This window comes from Vidua macroura, chromosome 19 (assembly GCF_024509145.1).
Source record: "Vidua macroura isolate BioBank_ID:100142 chromosome 19, ASM2450914v1, whole genome shotgun sequence".
NCBI classification, from domain to species: Eukaryota; Metazoa; Chordata; class Aves; order Passeriformes; family Viduidae; genus Vidua; species Vidua macroura.
The window spans coordinates 2190539-2207060 of NC_071589.1; the positions used below are offsets into that span (position 1 = coordinate 2190539).

Genomic DNA, 16522 nt, shown 5'->3' on the forward strand with positions numbered 1-16522 from the left:
TTGTATTATTAATACAATTATAAAAAAATTCTAAATACTGAAAATGAGTCATTAAGAAGCTCGAATTTTCAGTATGCAGTTCAGACAGCAGAGTATGAGCACTCTGATCATTGTGAAAAATTATCAATTGTGACAAAAGAGCATTATAATAATTCCAAATTAATTTTAAGAGTGCTTAAGCAGTTGAAAGGATTTTTGAGGTTCTTAATTCCACAGTACAGTGCCTGGATAGTTAAATTCTAAGTGTCTATAGATTATTTAAATGTGATTTCAGTATAAGCCAAATAATATCCCAAAATACAATTTTGACATTTTCCATAAATATAGAAATGCACCAATACAAAAATTTCCAATTCCTTTCAAAAGGCTACAAGCAGTTTTAATATAGTTTCTTTTTTCTCCACAAGTTCTCTTTTCTTCTCCTAACAAGTGCTTACTTTCTGGCAAATTTGAGCAACATGTCTCCTCTTCCACAGTGCTCTCTGCTGACAAGCCCCTCCAAAAAGTGCAGCCATGTCTTCGGACGCTGAGATGGCCATCTTTGGGGAGGCGGCTCCTTACCTCCGAAAGTCAGAGAAGGAGAGAATTGAGGCCCAGAACAAACCTTTTGATGCCAAGTCATCTGTCTTCGTGGTACATGCAAAGGAGTCCTTTGTGAAAGGGACAATCACAAGCAGGGAATCGGGCAAGGTCACTGTCAAGACTGAAGGGGGAGAGGTGAGTCAAAACCAAGAGTGAAGGAAAACATATGATCCCAAAACTCAGCTTTTCAGAGACACATGTGGATCTTTTGTTTCCTTGGCAGACCCTGACCGTAAAGGATGATCAGATCTTCTCCATGAACCCTCCCAAGTATGACAAAATCGAGGACATGGCCATGATGACCCACCTCCACGAACCCGCCGTGCTGTACAACCTCAAAGAGCGTTACGCAGCCTGGATGATCTACGTAAGTGGCAGCAGCAGCTTCCTCTGGGCAGCCTCAGGAGCTGCTGGGCCAGGCTCAGGGGAAGCCAACGTGCTGTGTCCCTTCCTCACAGACCTACTCGGGTCTCTTCTGCGTCACTGTCAACCCCTACAAGTGGCTGCCGGTGTACAACCCCGAGGTGGTGTTGGCCTACCGAGGCAAGAAGCGCCAGGAGGCCCCTCCACACATCTTCTCCATCTCTGACAACGCCTATCAGTTCATGCTGACTGGTGAGTGCCTCTCTCTGCCTCAGGGGCATTGGACATTCAATTCTCTGAAGGGATACTCTGTCTCAGCAAAGTCAAGAGACTTTTTCAAACCATTCTTGCCTCTGACACACACATCTGTTGGAGTTTACTATCTTCATACCATTGTTTCCACTGTGTTAAATTAAAGATATCTCTGCACTCAGTGATGTGCTTTGGAAAGGTTTGCTTGTTCAAGTCAAGTTGACATGAGGCAAAACATTGAACTTATCTATGCTTCATTCTTCCTCTGTTGTTCACTGAGTTTTAAGTGCCGTGTTTCTGCCTTGTTCACAGATCGGGAGAACCAGTCCATCCTGATCACGTACGTACACTCCCTGCGCGGGTCCCTGCGGGGCTGCCCGGTGCCAGGGCACCTCCTGCCTGACCACGCACCCTCTGCTTCTCTCTTGCCTTTGGCAGCGGAGAATCCGGGGCCGGGAAGACTGTGAACACAAAGCGTGTCATCCAGTACTTTGCAACAATTGCAGCCAGTGGAGAGAAGAAGAAAGAAGAACAGACATCAGGCAAAATGCAGGTAAATTAGCAGACACATCTTGGGATCAATGCTTTCCTTTGTTCTTGACATGATTTTTGGAAAGGATAACTAGCAATAATTATCACCCTACAGGGAACACTTGAGGATCAAATCATCAGTGCCAACCCACTGCTGGAGGCCTTTGGAAACGCCAAGACCGTGAGGAACGACAACTCCTCACGCTTTGTGAGTTGCTTAACAAAATAATTCCTGTAACACAGTAAACAGGAGTTTATGTCAGTCATTCTTTTCTGTTGGTCAGCCATCATGTTTTCAAGTGTAAAATTGAATTTTCTTACCATGGCTTTGCCACTTATCCTAAGGATCATTCTCCAGATTTCACAGCACAAAAAATTAATTCTGTTTTATTTTAAAATGCAAATAAAAATACCATGTCTCCTAGAACATATTGTAATGTTAAAAAATAGCTCTGTTTATTTTTTCTTACATTTCTATTAATTTTCTAAGAGACAGACAGAATTGCAGGAAAAAGGGAATGAGGCTAGGAGAGATGGGAAAGAAAGAAGGAAAGAAAGGAAGAAAGAGAGAGAAAGAAAAGAGATATTTTCTAACTGAATAATATATTTGCTGTATTTCAGATTTAATTAATCAGAAGTGAAGTTGTTTATTAGATCGTAATTCAGATTTAAGCAGCTCAACTACTTAAATTGATATTTCTGTATCATTAAAGTAACTGCTCTTTGTGTGCAGCATATAGTTAGGATATTTTGTTGAATGAATTTCACACATTCCTTCTAATTTGTACACTCAGCATACTTAAAATACAGTTTTGCCACTGCTGATTATTTTCATGGTCAAAAATGAAAAAGATAATTTTATGCTTGTGGTGCAAATACAGAGACTTTAAGAAAAAGAGAAAACCTGTACCAACTTCTTAACTTCAGATATACTTTCTATGTTGTAAATCCTAAAACACTTTTATTCCTTTAAAGGGCAAATTCATCAGAATCCATTTTGGTGCCACAGGAAAACTGGCTTCTGCGGATATTGAAACATGTAAGACACTTCACAGCAGTTCACAATCCATCTATTCCCCCATCTATCCATACAACTCATTTTCACCCCACCATCTACACTGCCTTCCCTCTTTTCTTCCCATTATCTTGTTTTTTTTTTTTTTTCTTTTGCTGTTTCTTCTTGTTTCTAACTAAATTTTCCCTCCAGATCTGCTGGAGAAGTCCAGAGTCACTTTCCAGCTCAAGGCGGAAAGGAGCTACCACATCTTTTATCAGATCATGTCCAACAAGAAGCCAGAGCTAATTGGTAGGAAGAATTACTTGGAGGAAGATTGCTGAATATCTGCTCACAATATTACTTGCTTGACTAAACTAAGCCTACATGACCCATCTTCTTATTTTCAGACATGCTCCTCATCACCACCAACCCATATGACTACCAATTTGTGAGTCAAGGCGAGATCACTGTCGCCAGCATTAACGACCAGGAGGAGTTGATGGCCACAGATGTAAGTAGCAATTCAGAGTATTGTAACTATTGGAATCTCCCAGGCAAAGCTTTTACTTTACTGTTCATATTGCAGAGTGCCATTGACATCCTGGGCTTCAGTGCTGATGAGAAAACAGCCATCTACAAGCTGACAGGGGCTGTCATGCACTACGGGAACCTGAAGTTCAAGCAGAAACAACGAGAGGAGCAGGCAGAGCCTGATGGCACTGAAGGTATTGGCAAAATCTTTGGCTGGCCTGTTAGAAATAGAAGTGGCAGTAATAATTCAGTATGTGGAAGATGGAGTAGAAATGTGTTTAGGTGAGATAATATGAAACAGCCATCCAAAATGCACTCTTTCTTCAATTACTGCTCATCATTATCTGCACTACCAAGTGCATATATGTCCAAAAATCTCTCCTGAGCTACCATTCTGAATCAGCATAACTTACTCAGTGTGCTTAGACCCAATGAGAAAGAAAAGATGTTTAAAAAAAAAAATTGTTTCTGCTTGATACTTAAAGAAAATAAAGGCATTATATTCAGTTATTGAATTTCTACTTCATAAATCACTTTTTAGGGCAAAATTACTCATGAATTCCAGGAATAATTTTTAATAAATACATTTTTTGTAGATGTTTCTGTGAAGATTTTTAAAGACACATATAGCCTTTAGATGTACTGCTCTGTAAAACATTCAGTGCAAAGATGATTTCAACTGAAAAATTATGTTATGGTTCCTCTGAGAGCCAGTAAGCAAAATCTGATCACAAGAACATTAAATATTGCACCTGTTTTGGGAAGGGTTCATCACTTAAAGTGCTGCATGTCTTGCTAGCCTTAATTTTTCTATCTCCTTGTCCTTGTACTTAGTTGCTGACAAGGCTGCCTACCTGATGGGTCTGAACTCAGCAGACCTGCTCAAGGCCCTCTGCTACCCCCGAGTCAAGGTGGGGAATGAATACGTGACCAAGGGCCAAACTGTGCAGCAGGTAACAACAACCACTTGGTGACTGGGAACCTCTCACTTGAATCCCTTACAATTTGCTCTGGATTTTGTATTTCTTCTGCTCCATTCTCCTTTTGGTTTAGGTATACAATTCAGTGGGTGCCCTGGCAAAGGCTGTCTATGAGAAGATGTTCCTGTGGATGGTTGTTCGCATCAACGAACAGCTGGACACGAAGCAGCCCCGGCAGTACTTCATTGGTGTCCTGGACATTGCTGGCTTTGAGATCTTTGATGTAAGGATTTCAGGTTTGAGGGCTGCTCTTGACGGAGGGGATTGTTATATCGGAGGATTACAAGTAATACTCCTCTGAATGTTTATTATGCTAGTCATTTGCGATTTTATGCAGAAAAAAAGCCAGTCATTTTCTTTTCTAGCAGAAAACAAAATCCTGAAAAGCTCCATCACTACAAGCACAGAGTCATGTTGTTTGTGCAGAAGCAGCAAATAGAATTTTATATGTTTTAATATCACAACACTTTGAGTTTAACATTACAGATTAAATAACCCAAAATAATTCCAATAAATTTATAAAAGTGCTTCTGGAGCAGAGCTAGGAGATGCATTGGCAAATATATAACAAGTTAAAGGTGTTTAAAATGTTTAAAGAACCAAGAAATGAATATTTATAACTTTAATCTGAGATAGCAAGGGTTTTCAATTTGGAGACCAAAGCAGGCACTCATCTTGTTTGCAGAATGAAAAAAATTCCAAAGTATTTTATTAATTTTAGGAGATTCACTAAAACAATCTGCTCTGAAAAAAATCCCTAATTTTCATTATGTAGGTATTTCTTTCTGGAGCTGCATATGGATTTATAAAGGGTGGGGGATAATGATGAAGAACTGGGCATATTGATGAGGGCTGGTTGTTGTGGCTTTTTTCCTCTGAGCAGTTCAACAGCCTGGAGCAGCTGTGCATCAACTTCACCAATGAGAAACTGCAACAGTTCTTCAACCACCACATGTTCGTGCTGGAGCAGGAGGAGTACAAGAAGGAGGGGATTGAATGGACATTCATTGACTTTGGCATGGACCTGGCTGCCTGCATTGAGCTCATTGAGAAGGTATGTTTTTGATTCAAGATGTCTTCCATTTTCAAAAACCCATTGATTTAAATTTCCAATGATTGGATTCTTGTACTGAGTATTAATACAAGAGTATTAAATACGTCTTGGCCTCTACTATTGTTAATTATGCATTATAAATGCTACAAAGTCCACCAAAAATTATAGAAGTAATTCTCACACATTTTCTGCATGGAATGTATCTCCATTTGCTTGGCTAAAGGATATATTCCTCAAAAACACAGAGTAGTTCCTAAAGTAAAATGAAAACATTTTCTTAGAGTTCTGGAATAAAGATAACTGGAAACAGATAACTGTATGGTTATCCATACAGTTATCTGTAGTAGTCCTGTATGTTCACAGCAAAGCAAGTACAGTGCCTGACCTCTGAGAGGAAGAAACAGAGATTTCTTCTAGTTCTTTATAATTAAGGGCACTGATTGAAAATTCAAAAACACAAGTAAATATGCAATGGACAAATTTGTGGAGAATACTTAAAAATATATTCTTTCTCCTCATGAACTTTAACATGGTCTTTGGTATAGAAAACATTCCTGAATCACGATGTCAAAGTGTAAATCAAGGTGGTGAATCTCTTAAACTCACTTTTTAGAAATAAATTTTCTACATGGCAAAGTTTGTTTTTCAGCTTCCTGTCTTTTACTACATTCCCTTTGAGACCAAGCCATAATCATATATTCTACAGGCATTCTCTCTTGTTTATTGAACTATCTTCCAGCCCATGGGCATTTTCTCCATCCTGGAAGAGGAGTGCATGTTCCCCAAGGCAACTGACACCTCTTTCAAGAACAAGCTCTATGACCAGCACCTGGGCAAGTCCAACAACTTCCAGAAGCCCAAGCCTGCCAAAGGCAAGGCTGAGGCCCACTTCTCCCTGGTGCACTACGCTGGCACAGTGGACTACAACATCACTGGGTGGCTGGAGAAGAACAAGGACCCTCTGAATGAAACTGTCATTGGGCTGTACCAGAAATCATCTGTGAAGACCCTGGCTTTACTTTTTGCTTCTTATGGCGGAGCAGAAGCAGGTTATTTTTCTAAATTCTCTTTTTCAACATTTGGGATATGTAAAGATAAAACAAAAAAGGTTATATGGTTAAATTGAAAAACTTTTTTTTTTTTTTTTTTAATTTTAAGAGGCTAGTGGTGGTGGTGGCGGTGGCAAGAAGGGAGGCAAGAAGAAGGGTTCTTCTTTCCAGACTGTCTCAGCTCTTTTCAGGGTAAAGTATGGATTCTGTTTCTATAAAGTGACATGAACATTATGTCAAAACTGAGCTAGATACACTCAGGTTTGTATTCTGGCATTGGTTTTCGAAAGAAGCAATACTATGTATGAAGTGCATTTCATAGTGATTTTCTGTTCTAATTTAGTATTCAGTCTTCATTTGGCTGTCTGAATTTCTTATAAAAATTCACTCCCATGTTTTGTGAAAAATAATTTTCAGAACCTGTCATGTAATATAAATAGAAATATTTATCCCAAAAAAGCTTATGTTAAAATATTTATAGTGTTTTACTTCCTCTGAAAAAAGGTGAAGAATTTTAAACACTTTTTTAATGAGAATACTTTTCAATAAAAAGTATATAGAAATTTTCATTAATTCTAAATGTTGAATTTGAAAGCTTCTTCTAAGATTTATTATATTAGTTCCTTGGCATCTAGATATAAAGTATGCAAAAGTAAATTTCTTTCACCTAAACTACAATGCATGATCCCACAGGAGAATCTCAACAAGCTGATGACCAATCTGCGGAGCACTCACCCCCATTTTGTGCGCTGTATCATCCCCAATGAGACTAAAACACCTGGTAAGAACCCCAAGCAGAAAGATCCTTGCTCTGATACATCCATTCCCCTCTGCACTGCAGTCTGGGCCATTCATTTGTGCTCTGCATTGCCAGGTGCCATGGAGCACGAGCTGGTGCTGCACCAGCTGCGCTGTAACGGCGTGCTGGAAGGGATCAGGATTTGCAGGAAAGGCTTCCCCAGCAGAGTCCTCTATGCTGACTTCAAACAGAGGTGAGAGCTCTGTGCTTGTCAGCACCGTTAAAAGCAATATTGGTTCATTCATGGGTCCATTTTAGCTGTGCTCTGTTTTCAAAAAGAGTTGATGGGACTTAGTGGCTACTGTGTGTTGGTTGGGAAAAAAGAGCCTTATCTTCCTTTGATTCCACAGATACAAGGTGCTTAATGCCAGTGCCATCCCTGAGGGACAGTTCATCGATAGCAAGAAGGCTTCTGAGAAGCTCCTTGGGTCAATCGATGTGGACCACACCCAGTACAAATTTGGACACACCAAGGTACAAACCCCCCATTCACTGCCTGCCTGGGCTTTGCTCTCTCTACCTGACAGTGATGTGCTGCAACATTGCCTCTCTCTTTGAAGGTGTTCTTCAAAGCTGGGCTGATAGGGATCCTAGAGGAGATGAGGGATGAGAAGCTGGCACAGCTCATCACCCGCACCCAGGCCAGGTGCAGGGGCTTCCTGATGAGGGTGGAGTACCAGAGAATGGTGGAGCGAAGGTAAACCTTCCTCTTCTTCAGTTACAGAGTCATTCTGCTTGGGGGGAAGTGAATACACTCAACACACTGAGAATATTCATTGTACTTTTTAATTATGCCTCAGGGAATCCATCTTCTGCATCCAGTACAACATTCGTGCATTCATGAATGTCAAACACTGGCCATGGATGAAGCTGTTCTTCAAGATCAAGCCCTTGCTGAAGAGTGCAGAGTCTGAGAAGGAAATGGCCAACATGAAGGAAGAGTTTGAGAAAACCAAGGAGGAGCTTGCAAAGTCTGAGGCAAAGCGGAAGGAGCTTGAGGAGAAAATGGCATCTCTAATGAAGGAGAAAAATGACCTGCAGCTCCAAGTGCAGGCTGTAAGTAACATTTTTCTATACTTTTATAAGTAAATAAGATCTAACTTTTCTTTCCTAATACAGGACTCTGAAATTACATACTAAGCTTTCTATTATACTTTCAGCCTAATACCATGTAACTAAAGGTAAAATTAAGGTCACATTCTTTCTCCACTCAATCTTATTATTGTGAGCTGGAGTTCAAAAAGTGTGAGCTTTTAGTCTTCATACCTACATGTGTCCGTGTGACCTCATAAAGCAATATGAGAGACATTCTGTGAGACATAAAGCCTTATTGCAGTCACTGTAGTGTACGTAGTGGAGCAGAGACAGTAGCTTGACTGACCTACTACTCTGCCTTAACTCAGTTGTCAACATGAAGAGCTGATTACCATTTCTTATAGCAGATCTCACCTCACCACCTGAACCTACCACTCCCAGACGACACAGATGCCCATTACAACTTACAACACAAGGACCATCTCCATGTGTCTGTCTCAAATATCTGTTGGCCTCCCAGAACCATAAAAAACATTTTGGCAATACACTTGAGTTGAAATGTCTGTTTCAGGGAATGATGAATCATATTCTATTGTGCACTGAGACTATTGGCTAAGTATAAAGCTACTAATGGGAATTTAAAATATTTCCTCAGAGACAGAGTTATTTACATTTTTCAACACTTCCACATAAATTAGAATTTAGTACAAAATAAGACACAATTACTTTCTAGAGGAGAAAAGGAAAATATAAAAAAAAAATCTAAGTGACTTTCTGATATACCCAAAATAAATAGATTGAAATGAAATGTAGCTAAACAGGGCTGCATTAAAGATGCAAAAGGATCAACAAGAAAACTGACTAAAACGTTTTCTAGATTTATAGTTTGCAATGTAACTGCACAGCGTGTTTTTTCCCCAAAAGTAATTCCGAAAATCATGCCAATTTACATAGGTTCCTTCAGTACTAAATAATATTTCCTGCACTTTCCCACCAGGAAGCTGATGCTTTGGCTGATGCTGAGGAAAGGTGTGACCAGCTCATCAAAACCAAAATCCAGCTGGAAGCCAAAGTCAAGGAGGTGACTGAAAGGGCAGAGGATGAAGAGGAAATTAACGCTGAACTGACAGCCAAGAAGAGGAAGCTGGAGGATGAATGTTCAGAGCTGAAGAAAGATATTGATGACCTTGAGCTAACACTGGCCAAGGTGGAGAAGGAAAAACATGCCACTGAAAACAAGGTATGAGGTAGAACCAGTCACTAGCACTCCAGAAAATGGGCTGTGTGCTATTACAGGACTTCTATAGCTACTTCCTTTATTTTCATTTGCTCCCTTCTTCTCAAAGGTGAAAAACCTGACTGAGGAGATGGCAGCTTTGGACGAGACCATTGCCAAGCTGACAAAAGAGAAGAAAGCCCTCCAAGAGGCCCATCAGCAAACCCTGGATGACCTGCAGGCAGAGGAGGACAAAGTCAATACTCTGACCAAAGCCAAGACCAAGCTGGAACAGCAAGTGGATGATGTAAGCACACAGACAGAGAGCCGGAACAGGACAGGTATGGAGTCCAGCCTGGCTGGCAGAGCCCTGATGGTCTTGTTGTGTTTAGCTGGAAGGGTCCCTGGAGCAAGAGAAGAAACTGCGCATGGACCTGGAGAGAGCTAAGAGGAAACTGGAAGGAGACCTGAAGCTGGCCCAGGACAGCATAATGGATTTGGAGAATGATAAGCAGCAGCTGGATGAGAAACTGAAGAAGTAAGTGTGGCTCTGGGACTCCTGAGTGCTGGGCTGCAGCACTTGTCTCTTTTCTTTGAGCTCTAACACGGTTCACTTGGCCCAAAGGAAAGACTTTGAGATCAGCCAGATCCAGAGCAAGATCGAGGATGAACAAGCCCTGGGCATGCAACTTCAGAAGAAGATCAAGGAGCTGCAGGCAAGTCTCTGTTCCTTCCCCTGCCTTGCTCAGGCTCAGCTCAGGCAGGAGGAGGGCACGGGTGTGAAGGGTCCCTGGTGTTCTGCAGGCCCGTATTGAGGAGCTGGAGGAGGAAATTGAGGCAGAGCGAACCTCTCGCGCTAAAGCAGAGAAGCATCGCGCTGACCTGTCCAGGGAGCTGGAGGAGATCAGCGAGCGCCTGGAAGAAGCAGGAGGTGCCACAGCAGCTCAGGTGGAGATGAACAAGAAGCGTGAGGCGGAATTCCAGAAGATGCGCCGTGACCTGGAAGAGGCCACGCTGCAGCACGAAGCCACGGCTGCCGCCCTGCGCAAGAAGCACGCGGACAGCACAGCTGAGCTGGGCGAGCAGATCGACAACCTGCAACGCGTGAAGCAGAAGCTGGAGAAGGAGAAGAGTGAGATGAAGATGGAGATTGACGACTTGGCCAGCAACATGGAGTCTGTCTCCAAAGCCAAGGTATGGAAAAATACAAAAAAAACCATGAAAATAAATAATGTTGATGTGTATCCTTTAAAATTATGGCCATATTACCATCTCACTCGTGTCTCTGCATGGAACTTGTTTCTAACCTTCTAACTCCAAGGAACAGTCTATAACTTGCAAGTTTGTTCATGTTTTTCTGGTTAGAATCCTGCTGTTCATAAGAAGGCATATAGGTACTGATCTTCTTTCATTCTCTGTGATCTCCACAGGCCAACCTGGAGAAGATGTGCCGCACACTGGAAGATCAGCTGAGTGAGATTAAGACCAAGGAAGAAGAGCATCAGCGCATGATCAATGACCTCAATGCTCAAAGAGCTCGTCTGCAGACAGAAGCAGGTTAGAGAGACTCCCATATGTTTTGGCATGACTCCTAAACCAGTTTGTTTGGATCATGATTGACAATTAGAATGTCTTCTTATTTCTGTGCTTCCCCAGGTGAATTTTCACGGCAGGTCGATGAGAAAGATGCTCTGATTTCTCAGCTGTCGAGAGGCAAACAGGCTTTCACCCAACAGATTGAGGAACTCAAGAGGCACCTAGAGGAAGAAATTAAGGTTATTCCTAATTTCTTACCACTGGCCACTGACAACACTTGTAGCTTGACACTGCCTAGTGGGGACAGGCTTGTGCTCCTTAGCAAAAGCCACCCTGGGGGAAGGCTTTTGTTTCTGCAATAAGTTTGATAAATGGATTTTGTCCACCAGGCTTCCATCTGTCCTTCATTGCAAACACTCCTCCAGCAGTCATGTTTGTAGTGTGAAATTAATACATTGCAGAGATTTCCTGGGATATTACCACTCCTTGACGCGACCCCACTCTCTATTTAGGCCAAGAACGCCCTGGCCCACGCCCTGCAGTCCTCTCGCCACGACTGTGACTTGCTCCGGGAACAATATGAGGAGGAGCAGGAGGCCAAGGGGGAGCTGCAGCGAGCCCTGTCCAAGGCCAACAGCGAAGTGGCCCAGTGGAGAACCAAATACGAGACGGACGCGATTCAGCGCACGGAGGAGCTCGAGGAGGCCAAGTACGTGGGGAAGCAGGATGGCAATTGACTGGAGAAAATGGAGTCTGGTCAACAGAAATTGGAATCTCTGAGAGTGGGTTAAGACAAGAATGGGATGAAGGCAAGGATATAGATTTGTAAAAAAAAAGGAGAGAGAAGAAGGCAGAGAAAAAGTGTAGATAAGAAGGGAAAATATAGGCTTTAGGACTAGAAGTGCTAAGACACGCCTAATAGGTGCTAGGACACAGCAAAGTATAGATCCTTACATACCTGTGAAAAGTGCTCAGTTCAAAACCCTTAAAGTGATCAACTATCCTCTCATGACAGAATAAAACCAATGCCCTTCCAAGCTCTAATGTGCAACTGTGCTTGTCTCCTCCCAGGAAGAAGCTGGCCCAGCGCCTGCAGGATGCAGAGGAACATGTTGAGGCTGTCAATGCCAAATGTGCCTCCCTGGAAAAGACAAAGCAGAGGCTGCAGAATGAAGTAGAGGACCTGATGATTGACGTGGAGAGATCCAATGCTGCCTGCGCTGCTCTGGATAAGAAGCAGAAGAACTTTGACAAGGTCTTTTGGCCTCCAGCACCAGCACTCCTGGCCAGAGCACGGCCCCGTGATGGCCACAGCCCTGCTCACAGCCCGTTTCTCTGCAGATCCTGGCAGAATGGAAGCAGAAGTATGAGGAAACGCAGGCTGAGCTGGAGGCCTCGCAGAAGGAGTCGCGCTCTCTGAGCACGGAGCTGTTCAAGATGAAGAATGCCTATGAGGAGTCCTTGGACCACCTGGAAACAATGAAGCGGGAGAACAAGAACTTGCAGCGTAAGTCCCTCTGCTCCTCACTGGCCTTTCTCACAAGCTTGTCTATCTGACACCATCTGGGCCTGCAGGGTTAAGATCTTGCCTGGCACCTTGATGCACCAGAGCCTTTCTGCAATCATCTCTCTGCCTGACCGTGGCGCTTTTCACCCTTCCTTGCAGAGGAGATTTCCGACCTCACAGAGCAGATTGCGGAGGGAGGAAAGGCAATTCATGAGCTGGAGAAAGTCAAGAAACAGATTGAGCAGGAGAAATCTGAAATCCAGGCTGCTCTGGAGGAAGCTGAGGTACATGACCCCAACCACTGTCATCTGCAGTAAATAAATGAAGAAATAGTCCTGAAAAGGCCTCAGTTCCCCTCTCTTCTGGATGGGGAGTGCAGCTGAGATTTCTGAAAATATTTTTGAGTTATCAATGTTTGTGTCCACTTGTCCAGGCCTCCCTGGAACATGAGGAGGGGAAGATCCTGCGCCTGCAACTTGAGCTCAACCAAGTGAAGTCTGAGATTGACAGGAAGATAGCAGAGAAAGACGAGGAGATTGACCAGATGAAGAGAAACCACCTCAGAATTGTGGACTCCATGCAGAGCACCCTGGATGCTGAGATCAGGAGCAGGAATGAAGCCCTGAGGCTGAAGAAGAAGATGGAGGGAGACCTGAATGAAATGGAGATCCAACTGAGCCATGCCAACCGTGTGGCTGCAGAGGCACAGAAGAACCTGAGGAACACCCAGGCTGTGCTGAAGGTATGTTACACTAAGAATGTGCACTTTGGTTTTTACTTCGTCCAATACTGGCTTTGCTGCAGTCCTCTAATTCCTTAATAACTCTTCTTAATTGAAGTGTCCAGAACTGTATGCAATACTCAATGTGAGGCCAGACAAAACAGGAATTCAGCTCCAGCTCTGCCTTGGCTTTCATAATCCTATCTCCACACATCCTGGCACCATCTCTGTATTCTTCTGAAGACATTTGGCGCTTTTTCTACCACCTATGCATTTCCATTTTATACTTCAGTTTGACCTGAAGGTCCTTGCTCAGCCATGCTGATCTCCTGCCTCTCTTGCCTGATAGCTTACACATATGAATTGAGAGCTCCTGCACTCCATAAAAAACATTATTAACTCTTTTTTTGCTTCTTTATTCTTGAGCGGAGTTTCTCAAGTGGGTTCCATCCAGGAATTCCTTGAACAACTCAAACCACTCTCCTAAAATTCAGGAACTTGCCTTACTCTTCAGCTGTCCCAGATTCTCATGAATCAACCTCCAACTGACTTTTCTAAGATACCGTGCATAGACAGACAATAAGTCCACATGTAAATATATTCCTATAATTATATATAAATTATACTACCATAATAATTATGGGACTGGTGGCAATTATCATTGTGCAACAGGGCTGTGTCGTCTTACAATTTCTCTTGATTCTTTGCCTTATAATTTCTCTTTATTCTCTACAGGACACCCAGATCCACTTGGATGATGCTCTCAGGACACAGGAGGACCTGAAGGAGCAGGTGGCCATGGTGGAGCGCAGAGCAAACCTGCTGCAGGCTGAAATTGAGGAGCTCCGGGCAGCCCTGGAGCAGACGGAGCGGTCGAGGAAATTGGCTGAGCAGGAGCTTCTGGATGCCACTGAACGTGTGCAGCTCCTCCACACTCAGGTTAGATTCAAAATCTCATGGGCAATTTTCTTCTGTGTAAATTCCTAAACCAACTCCTGTAATAAAGTACTTTATCTGAACCAGAATTATTACACTTGTCCAAAGAAATCGATAATAGCAAAATGAGTGGGATTGCATTAGCAGTCGGAAGAGCTGCTTCCAATTTCAATATTTCTCTGCTATCTAGCTGTATATGACCTGACAAGGTACGTCAGGAAGATGCTGATATTAGATATTTAGAGGATAACTTTACAGTGAAATAATAAATTTCTTAATTGTTTTCTTTTGGAAATAACAGCACAAAATGTTCTTGTCCAACAGAACACCAGCCTGATCAATACCAAGAAGAAGCTGGAAACGGACATTGCCCAGATCCAGAGTGAAATGGAGGATACCATCCAGGAAGCCCGCAATGCTGAGGAGAAGGCCAAGAAGGCCATTACAGATGTGAGTTGGGCACTCCTGGCATTGCTGAGGATGAATGTACTCTCCCCAAAATATCTCCAGCCCCAAAATGGCTTTGACCTTTTGCTCTGATCAGGCGGCCATGATGGCAGAAGAGCTGAAGAAGGAGCAGGACACCAGTGCCCACCTGGAGAGGATGAAGAAGAACCTGGACCAGACAGTGAAGGACCTGCAGCACCGCCTGGAAGAGGCCGAGCAGCTGGCACTGAAGGGAGGGAAGAAGCAGATCCAGAAGCTGGAGGCCAGGGTGTGTAGGGCTGGGGCTGGGCCTGAGTGAGCGTGTCCTTGGAGAGACATTGGCAGGGAAGCTGCAGGGATGGGCTTGTCCTTGCAGGTGCGGGAGCTGGAAGGGGAGGTTGATGCTGAGCAGAAGCGCAGCGCTGAAGCCGTGAAGGGCGTGCGCAAGTACGAGCGGAGGGTGAAGGAACTCACCTACCAGGTAAGGCAGGAGCTCTCCTGCTCTCACAGGCCTTTCTCACAGTGAGTCACATTTTGCACACACCATCCCCAAGGGGAATTGCTAACTTCATGTGGTATAGAACCAAGAATTGACTCTCTTTTCTGTTTACCAACTGCTTTAGTCTGAGGAAGACCGGAAGAATATTCTCAGGCTGCAGGATCTGGTGGACAAGCTGCAAACGAAAGTGAAATCCTACAAGAGACAAGCTGAGGAGGCTGTAAGTATTGCTTGGAGAAAGGGCCAAGGCCACATTCCTTTGGGGCAGGACACACATTGAATGAGGCCGAATACCAGGAGGGGTATGAAAGAAACTCCTGAGACAGAGCCACAGTGGGTTGGGACCTTGGGGACCTCTGGGCACCCTGCAGTCAGGGACCTTCTTTAAGTGAAGTTCTGCAGCCTGTTTCACACAGGAGACCAGAGTAAACAAACCCCAGGACCACACCCAGTGACTGACAAATTCCTGACTCTCTGCTAAAAATCAGTAGCAGAAGGCTTCTTAGTCTTCCCAACCCAGTAAGTTGCACTCACAATTGGGCAGGAAGCAGTGGGAGGATAAGTACAGAAATGATAAATCAAAGCTGTGAAATTGCTCCTCACTTGTGACACAGTCCTGGTGAAGCTTGTCACAGTAGGGTCCTGATAAGGGGAGGATGAGGAGCTCTGTGTGAGGCTGGTGTGTGAGCAGTGGTGGGAGGGGGATGGAGATTTGCAGCCCCATAAGGCTGACTTGCAGCAGGAGTGAAAGCCCTGCCCTGTGCTCCTGAGCTCTGATTCCCTCTCCTCTCACAGGAGGAGCTGTCCAATGTCAACCTCTCCAAGTTCCGCAAGATCCAGCACGAGCTGGAGGAAGCCGAGGAGCGGGCTGACATTGCAGAGTCACAGGTCAACAAGCTCCGAGCCAAGAGCCGGGACATTCACGGCAAGAAGATAGAAGAGGAAGAGTGAGGATTTCATGAGGCATCAAAGTGACCTGAGGGCTGCACAAAATGTGTACCTCTGTCCTTCTTCAAGTGTTCATAATCATGTCAATATGTAGAGAATAAAGTACATAGATTTCGTCGCATACACAACAGAATCAGTGATTTTGGTCATTACTATTCGGTTCTGCAGTTACACAAGTTTGGGGCATTTTCAAATGAAATATTTATCTCACTTTAAGCCTTGTGTAACAGTACAGCTTTACTTATCCCATCTCCAGTATTTCTCCACTCTGTCTTATTCCATTACCAAGGAGGGAATAAGACTAATTTAATTTCCATACTGGGAGAGGATCAGGACAAAGGCAGGACAAGCACCTTTTCTGTCCTGGCATAGAAAAAATTGGTTTGCCTTTGTGAGTCGTGTTTCTACATGGGCACAGTAATCAGAGGTTCTCATTGATAGTCCCATTATCACTTGGGCAAGTGCTATTTAGAGGCAACTTTCCCCAAGGGAAAACATCTGTAGTCCCAAAAGCATCTGTATGTCTCTGAGTCCTTATGGAGGAGCTTAGGCAAGGAGTG

At 43.6% G+C, this 16522-nt stretch overlaps 1 protein-coding gene across 2 annotated transcripts; it reads left to right on the top strand.

Annotated features, from left to right (window-relative positions):
- The first annotated feature begins 513 nt into the window (after positions 1 to 513).
- On the top strand, positions 514 to 16053 carry LOC128816891 (myosin-1B-like). Of its 2 annotated transcripts, XM_053994860.1 has the most exons (38): positions 514 to 717; positions 806 to 949; positions 1041 to 1197; positions 1510 to 1537; positions 1636 to 1750; positions 1844 to 1936; positions 2704 to 2767; positions 2936 to 3034; positions 3133 to 3236; positions 3312 to 3450; positions 4091 to 4209; positions 4310 to 4459; positions 5120 to 5290; positions 6030 to 6339; positions 6449 to 6531; positions 7033 to 7120; positions 7214 to 7331; positions 7489 to 7612; positions 7699 to 7835; positions 7939 to 8194; positions 9171 to 9413; positions 9520 to 9696; positions 9782 to 9927; positions 10015 to 10105; positions 10194 to 10583; positions 10820 to 10946; positions 11046 to 11164; positions 11438 to 11634; positions 11997 to 12180; positions 12267 to 12432; positions 12592 to 12716; positions 12866 to 13174; positions 13889 to 14092; positions 14414 to 14539; positions 14634 to 14804; positions 14892 to 14996; positions 15139 to 15234; positions 15810 to 16053. In XM_053994860.1, exons 1-38 carry the CDS (start codon positions 514 to 516, stop codon positions 15963 to 15965), a joined length of 5835 nt encoding a protein of 1944 aa, XP_053850835.1. In that variant the 3' UTR covers positions 15966 to 16053. The 2 variants fall into 2 exon arrangements, with proteins under 2 accessions (XP_053850835.1, XP_053850834.1); XM_053994859.1 differs by having other exon boundaries at positions 7033 to 7331.
- The last annotated feature ends 469 nt before the right edge of the window (positions 16054 to 16522 follow it).

Bases quoted from the DNA above. Each gene is read 5' to 3' on its own strand.
- LOC128816891 (XM_053994859.1), top strand. From the start codon at position 514: ATGTCTTCGGACGCTGAGATGGCCATCTTTGGGGAGGCGGCTCCTTAC. The intron at 12,433-12,591 runs GTAAGTCCCTCT...CCTTCCTTGCAG, and splicing joins GGAGAACAAGAACTTGCAGC to AGGAGATTTCCGACCTCACA. The intron at 14,805-14,891 runs GTGTGTAGGGCT...TTGTCCTTGCAG, and splicing joins TCCAGAAGCTGGAGGCCAGG to GTGCGGGAGCTGGAAGGGGA.